At 44.6% G+C, this 20,000-nt stretch overlaps 1 protein-coding gene across 8 annotated transcripts in view; it reads left to right on the plus strand.

Annotated features, from left to right (window-relative positions):
* LOC124037453 (epidermal growth factor receptor kinase substrate 8-like protein 2) overlaps nucleotides 1-20,000 on the plus strand; it is a 155,818-nt gene that overhangs the window by 119,011 nt on the left and 16,807 nt on the right. For all 8 annotated transcript variants that reach the window (XR_006839190.1, XM_046352167.1, XM_046352166.1 and 5 more), the window contains 5 exons: nucleotides 5,937-6,011; nucleotides 6,983-7,131; nucleotides 9,224-9,392; nucleotides 12,629-12,663; nucleotides 12,839-12,947. Coding sequence is in view for 7 of the 8 variants with exons in the window: in XM_046352167.1 (XP_046208123.1) it covers nucleotides 5,937-6,011; nucleotides 6,983-7,131; nucleotides 9,224-9,392; nucleotides 12,629-12,663; nucleotides 12,839-12,947 (537 nt within the window). In the remaining variant the exon portion in view is untranslated. The remainder of the gene's footprint in view (nucleotides 1-5,936; nucleotides 6,012-6,982; nucleotides 7,132-9,223; nucleotides 9,393-12,628; nucleotides 12,664-12,838; nucleotides 12,948-20,000) is intronic.

Consider the following 20,000-nt stretch of genomic DNA (forward strand, 5'->3'; position numbering starts at 1 on the left):
CTATACCAGGGGCACCTCAGTTCTATACCAGGGGCTCCTCAGTTCTATACCAGGGGCTCCTCAGTACTACACCAGGCGCTTCTCAGTTCTATACCAGGGGCTCCTCAGTACTCTACCAGGGGCTCCTCAGTTCTATACCAGGGGCTCCTCAGTACTATACCAGGGGCTCCTCAGTTCTATACCAGGGGCACCTCAGTACTCCTCAGTACTATACCAGGGGCTCCTCAGTTCTATACCAGGGGCTCCTCAGTTCTATACCAGGGGCTCCTCAGTACTATACCAGGGGCTCCTCAGTTCTATACCAGGGGCTCCTCAGTTCTATACCAGGGGCACCTCAGTTCTATACCAGGGGCACCTCAGTTCTATACCAGGGGCACCTCAGTTCTATACCAGGGGCACCTCAGTTCTATACCAGGGGCTCCTCAGTTCTATACCAGGGGCTCCTCAGTACTACACCAGGGGCTTCTCAGTTCTATACCAGGGGCTCCTCAGTACTCTACCAGGGGCTCCTCAGTTCTATACCAGGGGCTCCTCAGTACTATACCAGGGGCTCCTCAGTTCTATACCAGGGGCACCTCAGTACTCCTCAGTACTATACCAGGGGCTCCTCAGTTCTATACCAGGGGCTCCTCAGTTCTATACCAGGGGCTCCTCAGTACTATACCAGGGGCTCCTCAGTACTATACCAGGGGCTCCTCAGTTCTATACCAGGGGCTCCTCAGTTCTATACCAGGGGCTCCTCAGTACTATACCAGGGGCTCCTCAGTTCTATACCAGGGACTCCTCAGTTCTATACCAGGGGCTCCTCAGTACTACACCTGGGGGTCCTCAGTTCTACACCAGGGGCTCCTCAGTACTATACCAGGGGCTCCTCAGTACTCTACCAGGGGCACCTCAGTTCTATACCAGGGGCACCTCAGTACTCCTCAGTTCTATACCAGGGGCTCCTCAGTACTATACCAGGGGCTCCTCAGTTCTATTCCAGGGGCACCTCAGTACTCCTCAGTTCTATACCAGGGGCACCTCAGTACTCCTCAGTTCTATACCAGGGGCTCCTCAGTACTATACCAGGGGCTCCTCAGTTCTATACCAGGGGCACCTCAGTACTCCTCAGTTCTATACCAGGGGCTCCTCAGTTCTATACCAGGGGCTCCTCAGTTCTATACCAGGGGCTCCTCAGTTCTATACCAGGGGCACCTCAGTACTCCTCAGTACTATACCAGGGGCTCCTCAGTTCTATACCAGGGGCTCCTCAGTTCTACACCAGGCGCTCCTCAGTTCTATACCAGGGACTCCTCAGTACTATACCAGGGGCACCTCAGTACTCTACCAGGGGCTCCTCAGTACTATACCAGGGGCTCCTCAGTACTATACCAGGGGCACCTCAGTACTCTACCAGGGGCACCTCAGTTCTATACCAGGGGCTCCTCAGTACTATACCAGGGGCACCTCAGTACTCTACCAGGGGCACCTCAGTTCTATACCAGGGGCTCCTCAGTACTATATCAGGGGCTCCTCAGTTCTATACCAGGGGCTCCTCAGTACTATACCAGGGGCTCCTCAGTTCTATTACCAGGGGCTCCTCAGTTCTATACCAGGGGCTCCTCAGTTCTATACATTTACATTTACATTTAAGTCATTTAGCAGACGCTCTTATCCAGAGCGACTTACAAATACCAGAGGCTCCTCAGTTCTATACCAGAGGCTCCTCAGTACTATACCAGGGGCTCCTCAGTTCTATACCAGGGGCTCCTCAGTACTATACCAGGGGCTCCTCAGTTCTATACCAGGGGCTCCTCAGTTCTATACCAGGGGCTCCTCAGTTCTACACCAGGGGCTCCTCAGTTCTATACCAGAGGCTCCTCAGTACTATACCAGGGGCTCCTCAGTTCTATACCAGGGGCTCCTCAGTACTATACCAGGGGCTCCTCAGTTCTATACCAGGGGCTCCTCAGTTCTATACCAGGGGCTCCCCAGTTCTATACCAGGGGCTCCCCAGTTCTATACCAGGGGCTCCTCAGTTCTATACCAGGGGCTCCTCAGTTCTATACCAGGGGCTCCTCAGTTCTATACCAGGGGCACCTCAGTTCTATACCAGGGGCTCCTCAGTTCTATACCAGGGGCTCCTCAGTTCTATACCAGGGGCTCCTCAGTACTATACCAGGGGCTCCTCAGTTCTATACCAGGGGCTCCTCAGTTCTATACCAGGGGCTCCTCAGTTCTATACCAGGGGCACCTCAGTACTATACCAGGGGCACCTCAGTACTATACCAGGGGCACCTCAGTACTCTACCAGGGGCACCTCAGTACTCTACCAGGGGCTCCTCAGTACTATACCAGGGGCACCTCAGTACTCTACCAGGGGCACCTCAGTTCTATACCAGGGGCACCTCAGTTCTATACCAGGGGCACCTCAGTTCTATACCAGGGGCACCTCAGTTCTATACCAGGGGCACCTCAGTTCTATACCAGGGGCACCTCAGTTCTATACCAGGGGCTCCTCAGTTCTATACCAGGGGCTCCTCAGTACTACACCAGGGGCTTCTCAGTTCTATACCAGGGGCTCCTCAGTACTCTACCAGGGGCTCCTCAGTTCTATACCAGGGGCTCCTCAGTACTATACCAGGGGCTCCTCAGTTCTATACCAGGGGCACCTCAGTACTCCTCAGTACTATACCAGGGGCTCCTCAGTTCTATACCAGGGGCTCCTCAGTTCTATACCAGGGGCTCCTCAGTACTATACCAGGGGCTCCTCAGTACTATACCAGGGGCTCCTCAGTTCTATACCAGGGGCTCCTCAGTTCTATACCAGGGGCACCTCAGTTCTATACCAGGGGCACCTCAGTTCTATACCAGGGGCACCTCAGTTCTATACCAGGGGCACCTCAGTTCTATACCAGGGGCTCCTCAGTTCTATACCAGGGGCTCCTCAGTACTACACCAGGGGCTTCTCAGTTCTATACCAGGGGCTCCTCAGTACTCTACCAGGGGCTCCTCAGTTCTATACCAGGGGCTCCTCAGTACTATACCAGGGGCTCCTCAGTTCTATACCAGGGGCACCTCAGTACTCCTCAGTACTATACCAGGGGCTCCTCAGTTCTATACCAGGGGCTCCTCAGTTCTATACCAGGCGCTCCTCAGTACTATACCAGGGGCTCCTCAGTACTATACCAGGGGCTCCTCAGTTCTATACCAGGGGCTCCTCAGTTCTATACCAGGGGCTCCTCAGTACTATACCAGGGGCTCCTCAGTTCTATACCAGGGACTCCTCAGTTCTATACCAGGGGCTCCTCAGTACTACACCAGGGGCTCCTCAGTTCTACACCAGGGGCTCCTCAGTACTATACCAGGGGCTCCTCAGTACTCTACCAGGGGCACCTCAGTTCTATACCAGGGGCACCTCAGTACTCCTCAGTTCTATACCAGGGGCTCCTCAGTACTATACCAGGGGCTCCTCAGTTCTATTCCAGGGGCACCTCAGTACTCCTCAGTTCTATACCAGGGGCACCTCAGTACTCCTCAGTTCTATACCAGGGGCTCCTCAGTACTATACCAGGGGCTCCTCAGTTCTATACCAGGGGCACCTCAGTACTCCTCAGTTCTATACGAGGGGCTCCTCAGTTCTATACCAGGGGCTCCTCAGTTCTATACCAGGGGCTCCTCAGTTCTATACCAGGGGCACCTCAGTACTCCTCAGTACTATACCAGGGGCTCCTCAGTTCTATACCAGGGGCTCCTCAGTTCTACACCAGGGGCTCTTCAGTTCTATACCAGGGACTCCTCAGTACTATACCAGGGGCACCTCAGTACTCTACCAGGGGCTCCTCAGTACTATACCAGGGGCTCCTCAGTACTATACCAGGGGCACCTCAGTACTCTACCAGGGGCACCTCAGTTCTATACCAGGGGCTCCTCAGTACTATACCAGGGGCACCTCAGTACTCTACCAGGGGCACCTCAGTTCTATACCAGGGGCTCCTCAGTACTATATCAGGGGCTCCTCAGTTCTATACCAGGGGCTCCTCAGTACTATACCAGGGGCTCCTCAGTTCTATACCAGGGGCTCCTCAGTTCTATACCAGGGGCTCCTCAGTTCTACACCAGGGGCTCCTCAGTTCTATACCAGGGCTCCTCAGTACTATACCAGGGGCTCCTCAGTTCTATACCAGGGGCTCCTCAGTACTATACCAGGGGCTCCTCAGTTCTATACCAGGGGCTCCTCAGTTCTATACCAGGGGCTCCTCAGTTCTATACCAGGGGCTCCTCAGTTCTATACCAGGGGCACCTCAGTTCTATACCAGGGGCTCCTCAGTACTATATCAGGGGCTCCTCAGTTCTATACCAGGGGCTCCTCAGTACATACCAGGGGCTCCTCAGTTCTATACCAGGGGCTCCTCAGTTCTATACCAGGGGCACCTCAGTACTCTACCAGGGGCACCTCAGTTCTATACCAGGGGCTCCTCACTACTATACCAGGGGCACCTCAGTACTCTACCAGGGGCACCTCAGTTCTATACCAGGGGCTCCTCAGTACTATATCAGGGGCTCCTCAGTTCTATACCAGGGGCTCCTCAGTACTATACCAGGGGCTCCTCAGTTCTATACCAGGGGCTCCTCAGTTCTATACCAGGGGCTCCTCAGTTCTATACCAGAGGCTCCTCAGTACTATACCAGGGGCTCCTCAGTTCTATACCAGGGGCTCCTCAGTACTATACCAGGGGCTCCTCAGTTCTATACCAGGGGCTCCTCAGTTCTATACCAGGGGCTCCTCAGTTCTATACCAGGGGCTCCTCAGTTCTATACCAGGGGCTCCTCAGTTCTATACCAGGGGCTCCTCAGTTCTATACCAGGGGCACCTCAGTTCTATACCAGGGGCTCCTCAGTACTATATCAGGGGCTCCTCAGTTCTATACCAGGGGCTCCTCAGTACTATACCAGGGGCTCCTCAGTTCTATACCAGGGGCTCCTCAGTTCTATACCAGGGGCTCCTCAGTTCTATACCAGAGGCTCCTCAGTACTATACCAGGGGCTCCTCAGTTCTATACCAGGGGCTCCTCAGAACTATACCAGGGGCACCTCAGTTCTATACCTGGGGCTTCTCAGTTCTATACCAGGGGCTCCTCAGTTCTATACCAGGGGCTCCTCAGTTCTATACCAGGGGCTCCTCAGTTCTATACCAGGGGCTCCTCAGTTCTATACCAGGGGCTCCTCAGTTCTATACCAGGGGCTCCTCAGTTCTATACCAGGGGCTCCTCAGTTCTATACCAGGGGCTCCTCAGTTCTATACCAGGGGCACCTCAGTACTATACCAGGGGCTCCTCAGTTCTATACCAGGGGCTCCTCAGTTCTATACCAGGGGCTCCTCAGTTCTATACCAGGGGCTCCTCAGTACTCTAGCAGGGGCACCTCAGTTCTATACCAGGGGCTCCTCAGTTCTATACCAGGGGCTCCTCAGTTCTATACCAGGGGCACCTCAGTACTATACCAGGGGCTCCTCAGTTCTATACCAGGGGCTCCTCAGTTCTATACCAGGGGCGCCTCAGTACTCTACCAGGGGCACCTCAGTTCTATACCAGGGGCACCTCAGTACTATACCAGGGGCTCCTCAGTTCTATACCAGGGGCTCCTCAGTTCTATACCAGGGGCTCCTCAGTTCTATACCAGGGGCACCTCAGTACTCTACCAGGGGCTCCTCAGTTCTATACCAGGGGCTCCTCAGTACTCTACCAGGGGCACCTCAGTTCTATACCAGGGCCCCGTTCAGAAGGACACACAACGTTGTGGAATGTTCAGAATGTTCAGATAGAAATATATATTGTAGAACAAACAGTAATCCCATCGGCTCTATCGATGACATCGGCAACTTTCCTAAATGGTAGCCTACAGAGCTGTGGTCAACTGTGTCTACAGTATGTGTGTCACTCTGCCCCCTGCAGGCCAAACTGAAGAAACACATCCAGAACCCCAGCGCTTCTGAACTGGTGCACTTCCTCTTCGGCCCCCTGGACCTGGTAAGAACGTGACTGACACACACACACACACACACACACACACACACACACACACACACACACACACACACACACACACACACACACACACACACACACACACACACACACACACACACACACACACACACACACACACACACACACACACACACACACACACACACACACACACACACACAATCCTTCCATGGCACTAACCAGACCAGAGTAACACACACACACACCCTCCCAACCCTGGAATGATACTAACCAGACCAGAATAGTGTGGTTTCACTCAGCTACATAATGATTAATAAGCATAGTGTAGGACAGATTTACCTTTCCTCTCTCATTCATCCAACAATACTGTCCTGGATACGACCCTGGATACTGTCCTGGATACGACCCTGGATACGGTCCTGGATACTGTCCTGGATACGACCCTGGATACGGCCCTGGATACGGCCCTGGTTACTGTCCTGGTTACTGTCCTGGATACGACCCTGGATACGGTCCTGGATACGACCCTGGATACGGTCCTGGATACTGTCCTGGTTACTGTCCTGGATACGACCCTGGATACGGTCTTGGATACGACCCTGGATACGGCCCTGGTTACTGTCCTGGTTACTGTCCTGGATACGACCCTGGATACGGCCCTGGATACGACCCTGGATACGGCCCTGGATACGACCCTGGATACGGCCCTGGATACGACCCTGGATACGACCCTGGATACGGCCCTGGATACGGTCCTGGATATGATAGATGAGAGGATTGGATTGGTGTAACCACAATACCTCCTGATGGTGAAATTGTAGCAGATGTGCTTCCACCTTAGGTTGAAGGGTTAAGGGTGGTTATAGATGTTCAGAGGGTGTTTGTGCTCCAGTCCTGTGGTAGTGTAGAGCTGCCCTGCTCCGTGGTCTCTCCTCACCTGTCTGTAGCCTGTACAGGTAGATGTGTGACCTCTAACCTTTGACCTCTAGGTGCTCCAGTCCTGTGGTAGCGTAGAGCTGCCCCGCTCTGTGGTCTCCCCTCACTTATCCAGAGATGCAGTAGACTTCCTGAGGGGTCATCTGTTACCTAAAGAAATTACCATCTTTGAACTGCTGGGAGATGGGTGGACAAGACCTAGGTACTGGAGAGTGTGTGTGTGGTGTGTGGTTGCACATGTGCTGATAGAGGTAGATGCATATAGGGGTAAGGTAACTAGACTATACGATAAACAGGGTAGCAGCAGCCTGTATGTTAGTGGATGTGTGTAGAGTCAGTATAAATGGATGTGCATATTATGTGTGAGTGAACAGATGATGGAATGAGTGTGTGTGAGTGTGTGTGGCCCTGTGAGTGTGTAGGACCCTGTGAGTGTGTATGGCCTTGTGAGTGTGTGTGTGTGTGTGTGTGTGTGTGTGTGTGTGTGTGTGTGTGTGTGTGTGTGTGTGTGTGTGTGTGTGTGTGTGTGTGTGTGTGTGTGTGTGTGTGTGTGTGTGTGTGTGTGTGTGTGTGTGTATGGCCTTATGAGTGTTTGTGTGTGAGTGTGTAGGGCCGTGTGAGTGTGTGTGGCCCTGTGAGTGTGTAGGACCCTGTGAGTGTGTAGGACCCTGTGAGTGTGTAGGGCCGTGTGAGTGTGTAGGGCCGTGTGAGTGTGTGGCGCCCTGTGAGTGTATAGGGCCGTGTGAGTGTGTGTGGCCCTGTGAGTGTGTAGGGCCCTGTGAGTGTGTATGGCCTTGTGTGTGTGTGTGTGTGTGTGTGTGTGTGTGTGTGTGTGTGTGTGTGTGTGTGTGTGTGTGTGTGTGTGTGTGTGTGTGTGTGTGTGTGTGTGTGTGTGTGTGTGTGTGTGTGTGTGTGTGTGTGTGTGTGTGTGTGTGTGTATGGCCTTATGAGTGTGTGTGTGTGTGTGTGTGTGTATATGGCCTTATGAGTGTTTGTGTGTGAGTGTGTAGGGCCCTGTGAGTGTGTAGGGCCCTATGAGTGTGTAGGGCCCTGTGAGTGTGTAGGGCCCTGTGAGTGTGTGGGGCCCTGTGAGTGTGAGTATGTAGGGCCCTGTGGGTGTGTAGTAGGGCCCTGTGAGTGTGTGTGGCCCTGTGAGTGTGTGGGGCCCTGTGAGTGTGAGTATGTAGTGCCCTGTGGGTGTGTAGTAGGGCCCTGTGAGTGTGTAGGGCCCTGTGAGTGTGTAGGGCCCTGTGAGTGTGTGGGGCCCTGTGAGTGTGTGGGGCCCTGTGAGTGTGAGTATGTAGGGCCCTGTGGGTGTGTAGTAGGGCCCTGTGAGTGTGTGTGGCCCTGTGAGTGTGTGGGGCGCTGTGAGTGTGAGTATGTAGGGCCCTGTGAGTGTGTGTGGCCCTGTGAGTGTATGTGTGTGTGAGTGTGCATAGATACTGCAAAAATCAGAATAAAAGGTCAATATGATACAAGGTTAACTCAGATAGCCCGTGTCCCTGTTGGTAAACATCAGATATGTCCATCTGAAATCAGAATTTAAGGTCAGTAATAACCTCTACATTTATAGATGGCAGTGATTTGTTATGCTATTATTCCATTGATAACATGTTATCTAAAACCTGCTGTTTAAGCCTGTAATTTATCAGAATGTACACGTTGTTATAAGCTTGTATGAGCCGTTATAATGTCTTATAGGGCTTGTCATATGTCCAGGGATGTAGTGATAAACTCTGTTTGTCCGTCGGGGTGAAATAAATGATGTGGTAAACTGGTGTTTACCCTCCACTACAACCCTGGTTGTCTCTGTGTTTACCCTCTACTACAACCCTGGTTGTCTCTGTTTACCCTCCACTACAACCCTGGTTGTCTCTGTGTTTACCCTCTACTACAACCCTGGTTGTCTCTGTGTTTACCCTCTACTACAACCCTGGTTGTCTCTGTGTTTACCCTCTACTACAACCCTGGTTGTCTCTGTGTTTACCCTCTACTACAACCCTGGTTGTCTCTGTGTTTACCCTCTACTACAACCCTGGTTGTCTCTGTTTACCCTCCACTACAACCCTGGTTGTCTCTGTGTTTACCCTCTACTACAACCCTGGTTGTCTCTGTGTTTACCCTCTACTACAACCCTGGTTGTCTCTGTGTTTACCCTCTACTACAACCCTGGTTGTCTCTGTTTACCCTCCACTACAACCCTGGTTGTCTCTGTGTTTACTCTCTACTACAACCCTGGTTGTCTCTGTGTTTACTCTCTACTACAACCCTGGTTGTCTCTGTGTTTACTCCAGAGCGGACTGGCCACGGGACCAGTGTGCCTCTACCTACTTCCCTAAGTTCAGGAACGGGTGGGAGCCCCCAGCTGACCTGTTCAGGACCTCCCCATGGGAGACAGAGGGATTAGGGGAACCTCCCATGTCCTTCATGTCCCACCCCATGTCCCCACACAAGTCAGAAGAGGTGAGAGGGAGTGAGATCGATCAGTAGGAAAACAGCTGTAGTAATTTTTGGACTGCTGTCCGTTTCAGTCCTTATAGTAGACCTCTGTTAGTTCTTCATTTGTTTGTTTACATTTCCTTCAGTGACATTTCTTCTCGCTCATAATAAACTCTTCTTCGTTTTGATGTTTTATGAAACAGGTTTGAATACTTGGACGTGTTAGGATATGATAAGATAGGATAGGATAGGATAAGATAGAATAGGATAGGTTAGGATAGGTTAGGATAGGTTAGGATAAGATAGAATAGGATAGGTTAGGATAGGTTAGGATAAGATAGGAGGATAGGATAGGATAGGATAGGATAGGATAAGATAGAATAGGATAGGATAAGATAGGATAGGTTAGGATAAGTTAGGATAAGATAGGATAGGATAGAATAGAATAGGTTAGGATAGGATATTATAGGATAGGATAAGATAGAATAGGATAGGTTAGGATAGGATAGGATAAGATAGAATAGGATAGGTTAGGATAAGATAGGATAGGATAGGATATTATAGGATAGGATAGAATAGGTTAGGATAGGATATTATGGGATAGAATAGGTTAGGATAGGTTAGGATAGGATAGGATAGGATAAGATAGGGTAGGATAGGATAGGATAGGATAGAATAGGATATTATAGGATAGGTTAGGATAGGATGGGATGGGATAGGTTAGTATAGGATGGGATGGGATATTATAGGATAGGATAGGTTAGGATAGGATAGGATAGGTTAGGATATTATAGGATAGGATGGGATATTATAGGATAGGATGGGATATTTATAGGATAGGATAGGTTAGGATAGGATAGGATAGGTTAGGATATTATAGGATAGGATGGGATATTATAGGATAGGATAGGATAGGTTAGGATAGGATAGGATATTATAGGTTAGGATAGAATAGGATATTATAGGATAGGTTAGGATAGGATGGGATGGGATATTATAGGATAGGATAGGTTAGGATAGGATAGGATATTATAGGATAGGATGGGATATTATAGGATAGGATAGGATATTATAGGTTAGGATAGGATAGGATATTATAGGATAGGATAGGATATTATAGGATATTATAGGATAGGATATTATAGGATAGGATAGGATATTATAGGATATGATAGGATAGCATAGGATATTATAGGATAGGATGGGATAGGTTAGGATAGGATGGGATGGGATATTATAGGATAGGAAAGGATATTATAGGATAGGATATTATAGGATAGGAAAGGATATTATAGGATAGGACAGGATATTATAGGATATTATAGAATAGGATAGGATATTATAGGATATGATAGGATAGGATAGGATAGGATATTATAGGATAGGATGGGATATTATAGGATATTATAGGATAGGATAGGATATTATAGGATATTATAGGATAGGATAGGATATTATAGGATAGGATAGGATATTATAGGATAGGATAGGATATTATAGGATATTATAGGATAGGAAAGGATATTATAGGATATTATAGGATAGGATAGGATATTATAGGATATTATAGAATAGGATAGGATATTATAGGATATGATAGGATAGGATAGGATGGGATATTATAGGATAGGTTAGGATAGGATATTATAGGATAGGATAGGATATAATAGGTTAGGATAGGATAGGTTAGGATAGGATAGGATAGGATATTATGGGATAGGATAGGATAGGATAGGATGGGATAGGATATGATAGGATATTATAGGATAGGATAGGTTAGGATAGGATAATATACGTAGAATGTATGCACACATGACTGTAAGTCGCTTTGGATAAAAGCGTCCGCTAAATGGCATATATTATTATTATTATTTATTATTATAGGATAGGATAGGTTAGGATAGGATATTATAGGATAGGATAGGATAGGTTAGGATAGGATATTATAGGATAGGATAGGATAGGTTAGGATAGGATATTATAGGATAGGATATTATAGGATAGGATAGGATATTATAGGATAGGATATTATAGGATAGGATATTATAGGTTAGGATAGGATATTATAGGTTAGGATAGGATAGGATATTATAGGATAGGATAGGATAGGATATTATATGATATTATAGGATAGGATAGGATATTATAGGATAGGATATTATAAGATATTATAGGATAGGATAGGATATTATAGGATATTATAGGATAGGATAGGATATTATAGGATATTATAGAATAGGATATTATAGAATAGGATAGGATATTATAGGATAGGATAGGATATTATAGGATAGGATAGGTTAGGATAGGATAGGATATGATAGGATATTATAGGATAGGTTAGGATAGGATATTATGGGATAGGATAGGATAGGTTAGGATAGGATATTATAGGATAGGATAGATTAGGATAGGTTAGGATAGGTTAGGATAGGTTAGGTTAGGATAGGATAGGATATTATAGGATAGGTTAGGATAGGATGGGATAGGATAGGTTAGGATAGGTTAGGATAGGTTAGGATAGGATATTATAGGATAGGTTAGGTTAGGATAGGATATTATAGGATAGGATAGGATAGGATATTATAGGATAGGATAGGATATTATAGGATAGGATAGGATAGGATATTATAGGATAGGATAGGATAGGATATTATAGGATAGGATAGGATATTATAGGATATTATAGAATAGGATATTATAGAATAGGATAGGATATTATAGGATAGGATAGGATATTATAGGATAGGTTAGGATAGGATAGGATATGATAGGATAGGATAGGATATTATAGGATAGGATAGGTTAGGATAGGATATTATAGGATAGGTTAGGATAGGATATTATGGGATAGGATAGGATAGGTTAGGATAGGATAGGATGGGATATTATAGGATAGGATAGATTAGGATAGGATAGGATAGGTTAGGTTAGGATAGGATATTATAGGATAGGTTAGGATAGGATGGGATAGGATAGGTTAGGATAGGTTAGGATAGGTTAGGATAGGATATTATAGGATAGGATAGGTTAGGTTAGGATAGGATATTATAGGATAGGATAGGATAGGATATTATAGGATAGGATATTATAGGATAGGATATTATAGGATAGGATAGGATATTATAGGATAGGATAGGATAGGATAGGATGGGATAGGATAGGATAGGATAGGTTAGGATAGGATAGGATAGTCAGACACACACAGTACCAGTCCATATCAGCACTTTACAATGATAATAAAATCCTCTCATTTTCAGTTTTTCGGAACCCAGTCTTCCAGCTCATCAAATGGGTCAGTTTATGATATTTTCTAGTCAATGTGATTCTACATTACAACTAATCACACTGCTACTTTTCTCATTGTTGTTACTACTTTTTATTTAATTTGATTTAACTTTGTTGTTTCTTGAGCTGCATTGTAATCTGTACACATGTTAAGACTGTTTGTTGTTTGTCACCTGTCTCAGGTCCTACAATGGTCTGGCGTCCTCGTCCCGTAAATATGCTAAGATCTGCTACCACTTTGTGGCCCGCAACGCCAACGAACTGTCAGTACTGCAGGACGAGGTGGTAGAGGTACGACATCTATATTATAATAGTGTCAGTACTGCAGGACGAGGTGGTGGAGGTACAACATCTACATTATAATACTGTCAGTACTGCAGGACGAGGTGGTGGAGGTACGACATCTATATTATAATACTGTCAGTACTGCAGGACGAGGTGGTAGAGCTACAACATCTATATTATAATACTGTCAGTACTGCAGGACGAGGTGGTAGAGGTACGACATCTATATTATAATACTGTCAGTACTGTAGGACGAGGTGGTGGAGGTACGACATCTATATTATAATACTGTCAGTACTGCAGGACGAGGTGGTAGAGCTACAACATCTATATTATAATACTGTCAGTACTGCAGGACGAGGTGGTAGAGGTACGACATCTATATTATAATACTGTCAGTACTGTAGGACGAGGTGGTGGAGGTACGACATCTATATTATAATACTGTCAGTACTGCAGGACGAGGTGGTAGAGGTACGACATCTATATTATAATACTGTCAGTACTGTAGGACGAGGTGGTGGAGGTACGACATCTATATTATAATACTGTCAGTACTGCAGGACGAGGTGGTAGAGCTACGACATCTACAGTTGAAGTCGAAGGTTTATATACACTTAGTTTGGAGTATTTAAAACTTGTTTTTTAATCACTCCACACATTTCTTGTTATCAAACTATAGTTTTGGCAAGTCGGTTAGGACATCTACTTTATGCACGACACAAGTCATTTTTCCAACAATTGTTTAAACAGCTTGGAAAATTCCAGGAAATTATGTCATGGCTTTAGAAGCATCTGATAGGCTAATTGACATAATTTGAGTCAATTGGAGGTGTACCTGTGGATGTATTTCAAGGCCTACCTTCAAACTCTGTGCCTCTTTGCCTGACATCATGGGAAAATCAAAAGAAATCAGCCAAGACCTCAGAAAGAAAATTGTAGACCTCCACAAGTCTGGTTCATCCTTGGGAGCAATTTCCAAACGTCTGAACCACGGTACCACGTTCATCTGTACAAACAATAGTACGCAAGTATAAACACCATGGGACCACACAGCCGTCATACCGCTCAGGAAGGAGACGCTTTCTGTCTCCTACAGATGAACGTACTTTGGTGCAAAAAGTGCAAATCAATCCCAGAACAACAGCAAAGGACCCTGTGAAGATGCTGGAGGAAACAGGTTCAAAAGTATCTATATCCACAGTAAAACAAGTTCTATATCGCCATAACCTGAAAGTCCGCTCAGCAAGGAAGAAACCACTGCTCCAAAACTGCCATAAAAATCCAGACTATGGTTTGCAACTGCACATGGGGACAAAGATCGTACTTTTTGTAGAAATGTCCTCTGGTCTGATAAAACTAAAGTAGAACTGTTTGACCATAATGACCATCGTTATGTTTGGGGAAAAAGGGGGAGGCTTGCAAGCTGAAGAACACCGTCCCAACCGTGAAGCACGGGGGTGGCAGCATCATGTTGTGGTGGTGCTTTGGGGCAGGAGGGACTGGTGCACTTCACAAAATAGATGGCATCATGAGGGATGAAAATTATGTGGATATATTGAAGCAACATCAGTCATGAAGTTAAAGCTTGGTGACAAATGGGTCTTCCAAATGGACAATGACCCCAAACAGACTTCCAAAGTTGTGGCAAAATGGCTTAAGGACAACAAAGTCTAGGTATTGGAGTGGCCATCACAAAGCCATGACCTCAATCCTACAGAAAATGTGTGTGCAGAACTGAAAAAGCGTGTACGAGCAAGGAGGCCAACAAACCTGACTCAGTTACACCAGCTCTGTCAGGAGGAATGGGCCAAACTTCACCCAACTTATTGTGGGAAGCTTGTGGAAGGCTACCCGAAACGTTTCACCAAAGTTAAACAATTTAAAGGCAATGCTACCAAATACTAATTGAGTGTATGTAAACTTCTGACCCACTGGGAATGTGATGAATGATTATTCTGACATTTCACATTCTTAAAATGAAGTCAGTTAAGAACAAATTCTTATTTTCAATGACGGCCTACCAGGGAACAGTGGGTTAACTGGTCTAGGAACAGTGGGTTAACTGGTCTAGGAACAGTGGGGTTAACTGGTCTAGGAACAGTGGGGTTAACTGGTCTAGGAACAGTGGGTTAACTGGTCTAGGAACAGTGGGTTAACTGGTCTAGGAACAGTGGGTTAACTGGTCTAGGAACAGTGGGGTTAACTGGTCTAGGAACAGTGTTAACTGGTCTAGGAACAGTGGGTTAACTGGTCTAGGAACAGTGGGTTAACTGGTCTAGGAACAGTGGGTTAACTGGTCTAGGAACAGTGGGTTAACTGGTCTGGGAACAGTGGGTTAACTGGTCTAGGAACAGTGGGTTAACTGGTCTGGGAACAGTGGGTTAACTGGTCTGGGAACAGTGGGTTAACTGGTCTGGGAACAGTGGGTTAACTGGTCTAGGAACAGTGGGTTAACTGGTCTGGGAACAGTGGGTTAACTGGTCTAGGAACAGTGGGTTAACTGGTCTGGGAACAGTGGGTTAACTGGTCTGGGAACAGTGGGTTAACTGGTCTGGGAACAGTGGGTTAACTGGTCTAGGAACAGTGGGTTAACTGGTCTAGGAACAGTGGGTTAACTGGTCTAGGAACAGTGGGTTAACTGGCCTAGGAACAGTGGGTTAACTGGTCTAGGAACAGTGGGTTAACTGGTCTAGGAACAGTGGGTTAACTGGTCTAGGAACAGTGGGTTAACTGGTCTAGGAACAGTGGGGTTAACTGGTCTAGGAACAGTGTTAACTGGTCTAGGAACAGTGGGTTAACTGGTCTAGGAACAGTGGGTTAACTGGTCTAGGAACAGTGGGTTAACTGGTCTAGGAACAGTGGGTTAACTGGTCTGGGAACAGTGGGTTAACTGGTCTAGGAACAGTGGGTTAACTGGTCTGGGAACAGTGGGTTAACTGGTCTGGGAACAGTGGGTTAACTGGTCTGGGAACAGTGGGTTAACTGGTCTAGGAACAGTGGGTTAACTGGTCTAGGAACAGTGGGGTTAACTGGTAGGAACAGTGTTAAGGAACAGTGGGTTAACTGGCCTAGGAACAGTGGGTTAACTGGTCTAGGAACAGTGGGTTAACTGGTCTAGGAACAGTGGGTTAACTGGTCTAGGAACAGTGGGTTAACTGGTCTAGGAACAGTGGGTTAACTGGTCTGGGAACAGTGGGTTAACTGGTCTGGGAACAGTGGGTTAACTGGTCTAGGAACAGTGGGTTAACTGGTCTAGGAACAGTGGGTTAACTGGTCTAGGAACAGTGGGTTAACTGGCCTAGGAACAGTGGGTTAACTGGTCTAGGAACAGTGGGTTAACTGGTCTAGGAACAGTGGGTTAACTGGTCTAGGAACAGTGGGTTAACTGGTCTAGGAACAGTGGGTTAACTGGTCTAGGAACAGTGGGTTAACTGGTCTAGGAACAGTGGGTTAACTGGTCTTGGAACAGTGGGTTAACTGGTCTAGGAACAGTGGGTTAACTGGTCTAGGAACAGTGGGGTTAACTGGTCTAGGAACAGTGGGTTAACTGCCTTGTTCAGGGGCAGAACGACAGATTTTCACCTTGGCAGCTCGAGGATTCGATCTAGCAACCTTTCAGTTACTGGCCCAATGCTCTAACCACTAGGCTACCTACTGCCCGGCCCAATGCTCTAACCACTAGGCTACCTACTGCCCGGCCAAACGATCTAACCACTAGGCTACCTGCCGCCCGGCCCAATGCTCTAACCACTAGGCTACCCACTGCCCGGCCAAACGCTCTAACCACTAGGCTACCTGCCGCCCGGCCCAACGCTCTAACCACTAGGCTACCTGCCGCCCGGCCCAATGCTCTAACAACTAGGCTACCTACTGCCCAGCCCAACGCTCTAACCACTAGGCTACCTGCCGCCCGGCCCAATGCTCTAACAACTAGGCTACCTACTGCCCGGCCAAACGATCTAACCACTAGGCTACCTGCCGCCCGGCCCAACGCTCTAACCACTAGGCTACCTACTGCCCGGCCAAACGATCTAACCACTAGGCTACCTGCCGCCCGGCCCAATGCTCTAACCACTAGGCTACCTACTGCCCAGCCCAACGCTCTAACCACTACCTGCCACCTCTACATTGGCTTGGAACCCCTAACCCTGGCAATTTGACTGGTTAACTCACGGGTACACTCGACTATGGCTGCCTGTTATTGTGATGCAATTATTTCCATGGTAATGTAGAATGTTCATTCAAATTATTTTAACTGATGTGTCTCATCCAATGGGATGTATGTTTTGTGATGTCAGTTGAGTTAAACAAATCACAGCACATATTGATGGGTACACTTCCTGCTTTTACTTCCTGCTTTTACTTCCTGCTTTGCTCCATTATTGAGTTGAATGGGGACGCCCATTCTGTTAATTCTGTTCCTATGCAGATGAAAAATGTGAGCTATCGTGAAAATAATGCTGAAAATATTTCCGAAATCTTAACCTAAACCAATTAATCAAATTGATCACACAATTGTTATACAAATTGAATACATTAAGTAATTAGTTTAAGAAAGATTACCTGCTGCATTTAAAGATAAATAACCTACAGCACTAATCAAATCAAATTTATTTATATAGCCCTTCGTACATCAGCTGATATCTCAAAGTGCTGTACAGAAACCCAGCCTAAAACCCCAAACAGCAAGCAATGCAGGTGTAGAAGCACGGTGGCTAGGAAAAACTCCCTAGAAAGGCCAAAACCTAGAAAGAAACCTAGAGAGGAACCAGGCTATGTGGGGTGGCCAGTCCTCTTCTGGCTGTGCCGGGTGGAGATTATAACAGAACATGGCCAAGATGTTCAAATGTTCATAAATGACCAGCATGGTCAAATAATAATAAGGCAGAACAGTTGAAACTGGAGCAGCAGCACGGTCAGATGGACTGGGGACAGCAAGGCGTCATCATGTCAGGTATTCCTGGGGCATGGTCCTAGGGCTCAGGTCCTCCGAGAGAGAGAGAGAAAGAAAGAGAGAAGGAGAGAATTAGAGAACGCACACTTAGATTCACACAGGACACCGAATAGGACAGGAGAAGTACTCCAGATATAACAAACTGACCCTAGCCCCCCGACACAAACTACTGCAGCATAATTACTGGAGGCTGAGACAGGAGGGGTCAGGAGACACTGTGGCCCCATCCGAGGACACCCCCGGACAGGGCCAAACAGGAAGGATATAACCCCACCCACATTGCCAAAGCACAGCCCCCACACCACTAGAGGGATATCTTCAACCACCAACTTACCATCCTGAGACAAGGCTGAGTATAGCCCACAAAGATCTCCGCCATGGCACAACCCAAGGGGGGACACAGACAGGCCGACCACAACAGTGAATCAACCCACCCAGGTGACGCACCCCCCCCAGGGACGGCACGAGAGAGCCCCAGCAAGCCAGTGACTCAGCCCCTGTAATAGGGTTAGAGGCAGAGAATCCCAGTGGAAAGAGGGTAACCGGGCCAGGCAGAGACAGCAAGGGCGGTTTGTTGCTCCAGAGCCTTTCTGTTAATCTTCCCACTCCTGGGCCAGACTACACTCAATCATAGGACCCACTGAAGAGATGAGTCTTCAGTAAAGACTTAAAGGTTGAGACCGAGTTTGCGTCTCTGACATGGGTAGGCAGACAATTCCATAAAAATGGATCTCTATAGGAGAAAGCCCTGCCTCCAGCTGTTGCTTAGAAATTCTAGGGACAATTAGGAGGCCTAACTACAGACTAAACTTCACCTGCGTCGTCCTTGTGGTGTTGAGATATAAATACAATCATTATTATATTATTATTATCATTGTTATCATTATTATTATTATTATATTATTATTATATTATTATTATTGTATTATTACTATATTATTATTATATTATTATTATATTATTACTATATTATTATTATATTATTACTATATTATTATTATATTATATTATTATTATTATATTATTACTATATTATTATATTATTATTATTGTATTATTACTATATTATTATATTATTATTATATTATTACTATATTATTATATTATTACTATATTATTATATTATATTATTATTATATGATTATTATATTATTATTATTGTATTATTACTATATTATTATATTATTACTATATTATTACTATATTATTATTATATGATTATTATATTATTATTATTTTATTATTACTATATTATTACATTATTACTATATTATTATTATATTATTATTATATTATTATTATATTATTATTATATTATTACTATATTATTATATTATTACTATATTATTATTATATTATTACTATATCATTATATTATTACTATATTATTATATTATATTATTATTATATTATTATTATATTATTACTATATTATTACTATATTATTATATTATTACTATATTATTATATTATATTATTACTATATTATTATATTATTATTATTATATTATATTATTACTATATTATTATTATATTATTATATTATTATTATATTATTATTTTATTATATTATTATTATATTATTACTATATTATTATTATATTATTATTATATTATTACTATATTATTATTATATTATTATATTATATTATTATTATATGATTATTATATCATATTATTATTATATGATTATTATATTATTATTATATTATTATATTATATTATTACTATATTATTACTATATTATTATATTATTACTATTATTACTATATTATTATTATATTATTACTATATTATTACTATATTATATTATTATTATTATATTATTATTATATTATATTATTATATGATTATTATATGATTACTATATTATTATATTATTATTATATTATTACTATATTATTACTATATTATTATATTATATTATTACTATATTATTATATTATTACTATATTATTACTATATTATTATTATATGATTATTATATTATTATTATTGTATTATTACTATATTATTATATTATTACTATATTATTATATTATTATTATATTATTATTATATTATTACTATATTATTACTATATTATTATATTATTACTATAT

Source organism: Oncorhynchus gorbuscha, linkage group LG06 (assembly GCF_021184085.1).
Source record: "Oncorhynchus gorbuscha isolate QuinsamMale2020 ecotype Even-year linkage group LG06, OgorEven_v1.0, whole genome shotgun sequence".
NCBI classification, from domain to species: Eukaryota; Metazoa; Chordata; class Actinopteri; order Salmoniformes; family Salmonidae; genus Oncorhynchus; species Oncorhynchus gorbuscha.